Source organism: Malurus melanocephalus, unplaced genomic scaffold, assembly GCF_030028575.1.
Source record: "Malurus melanocephalus ecotype Western Australia unplaced genomic scaffold, MMel_1.1 scaffold_5589, whole genome shotgun sequence".
NCBI lineage: Eukaryota > Metazoa > Chordata > Aves > Passeriformes > Maluridae > Malurus > Malurus melanocephalus.
Window position 1 is genome coordinate 1 of NW_026628820.1, and position 1,760 is coordinate 1,760.

General features: G+C 52.2%; 1 protein-coding gene across 1 annotated transcript; it reads left to right on the top strand.

The window, feature by feature from the left end:
• Positions 1 to 5: 5 nt before the first annotated feature.
• Positions 6 to 1,504, top strand: MRPS18B (mitochondrial ribosomal protein S18B; the record flags this gene model as incomplete). The annotated part of the gene is made up of 4 exons (XM_057389411.1): positions 6 to 74; positions 580 to 646; positions 1,118 to 1,177; positions 1,256 to 1,504. Coding segments are annotated over 4 exons (435 nt in total), but the record flags the coding sequence as incomplete, so codon positions are not given.
• Positions 1,505 to 1,760: the final 256 nt, after the last annotated feature.

Consider the following 1,760-nt stretch of genomic DNA (forward strand, 5'->3'; position numbering starts at 1 on the left):
CTCAGCGCAAGGGGAAGGTCGTGGGGAACCCCTGCCCCATCTGCCGGGACCGGAACCTGCTCGTGGATTTTCGGGTGAGTTTGGGGCTTTCAGGGCAAATTTGGGCCCCCATTCCTGCTTTTCCTTCTGCTCCCATTTTCCCTTTTTTTTAACCCCATTTCCCGTGTTTTCATTTCCCTTTCTTGTAATTTCCCCTTTTTCTTGTAACTTTCCCCTTTTCCTGCTTTCTTATTCCRATTTTCTTCTTCCTTATTCCCTTCCTGTTCTTTCATACCTCTTTTCTTTCTCTTTTATCCCATTTTCTCTTATCTTTAACCTTCTTTCTTTTCTCTCCCTTTTCTCCTGTTCTTTATCACTCTTTCCCCTCTTCTTTACCCCTTTTTCCCTTTTTACGCCCCATTTTCCTCTTCTTTATCCCTTTTCCACTCTTATTACCCCATTTTCCACCCTTTTACCCCATTTTTTACCCTTTTTTGCCCCATTTTTTACCCTTTTTACCCCATTTTTTATACTTTTTACCCCATTTTTTATCCTTTTTACCCCATTTTCCACCCTTCTTACCCCTTTTTCTCCCTCCAGAATGTGAAGCTGCTGGACCAATTCATCTGCCCCCACTCCGGGGTCATCTTCCACCCCACCCACACAGGTGAGGGGTCACTTTTGTGTCCTGAGGGTCACCTCTGTGTCCCAAAGGTCACCTCTGTGTCCTGAGGGGTCACTTTTATGTCCCAAAGGTCACCTCTGTGTCCTGAGGGTCATTTCTGTGTCCTGAGGGTCATTTCTGTGTCCTGAGAGGTCACTTCTGTGTCCTGAGGGGTCATTTCTGTGTCCTGAGAGTCACCTCTGTGTCCTGAGGGTCACTTCTGTGTCCTGAGGGTCATTTCTGTGTCCCAAAGGTCACTTTTGTGTCCCAAAGGTCATTTCTGTGTCATGAGGGGTCATTTTTGTGTTCCAAAGGTCACTTTTGTGTCCTGAGTGGTCACCTCTGTGTCCTGAGTGGTCACCTCTGTGTCCTGAGGGGTCACTTTTGTGTCCCAAAGGTCACTTTAGTGTCCCAAAGGTCACCTTTGTGTCCCAAAGGTCATTTTTGGGTGCTCTGACCCCTTTTTCCCCTCAGGAATCTGCCTGAAGCAGCACAGGCGCCTCTCCCAGGCCATCGCCCAGGCYCAGGACCACGGTGAGCCCCAACCCCGCCATTTTTGGGGCTCCAAACCCCTCTGAGCGCCCTCCCAACCCCTCAATCTCCCTTTCCCAGGTCTCCTGTGGATCCAGGTCCCCTTCGTGCCGGTTCCTCAGGAGGATTTCTCCAACCAACACGCGGCCGTGGGGAAAACGCCCCCGGCGCCCGCCCTGAGGGAGCCGGGCCGCGTCTGGTACCCCTGGTACGAGTGGCAGCAGCCCCCCGCCGCCAAAGTGGCCCGGATGCGCCGCCTTTACGGAGCATTCCTCAAGGAGAATTACCCCGATACCCCCCCAAGCCCGTCGGGGAAATAAAACATTTAAAAATCTCTTTAAATTGTCTTTTTTTTTGGTCAGGGAAACTGAGGCACGAGGTAAAAATGGCGGCCGAGGCGCAAAATGGCGGCGYGTGGAGGGGGAGTATATCCCACAATGCCTTGCGGGAAGGAAGGGGGGATGCTTCCCGTCGTGCTTTGCTGTGGCGCGAAAAGCKGGTTGCTAAGGAGGAGTGGCTTGGTTGCTAAGGGCGGGAAAATGGGAGGCAGCGATTGGGCGAGCAGGTGCAAGGGGCGGGCCTTAAC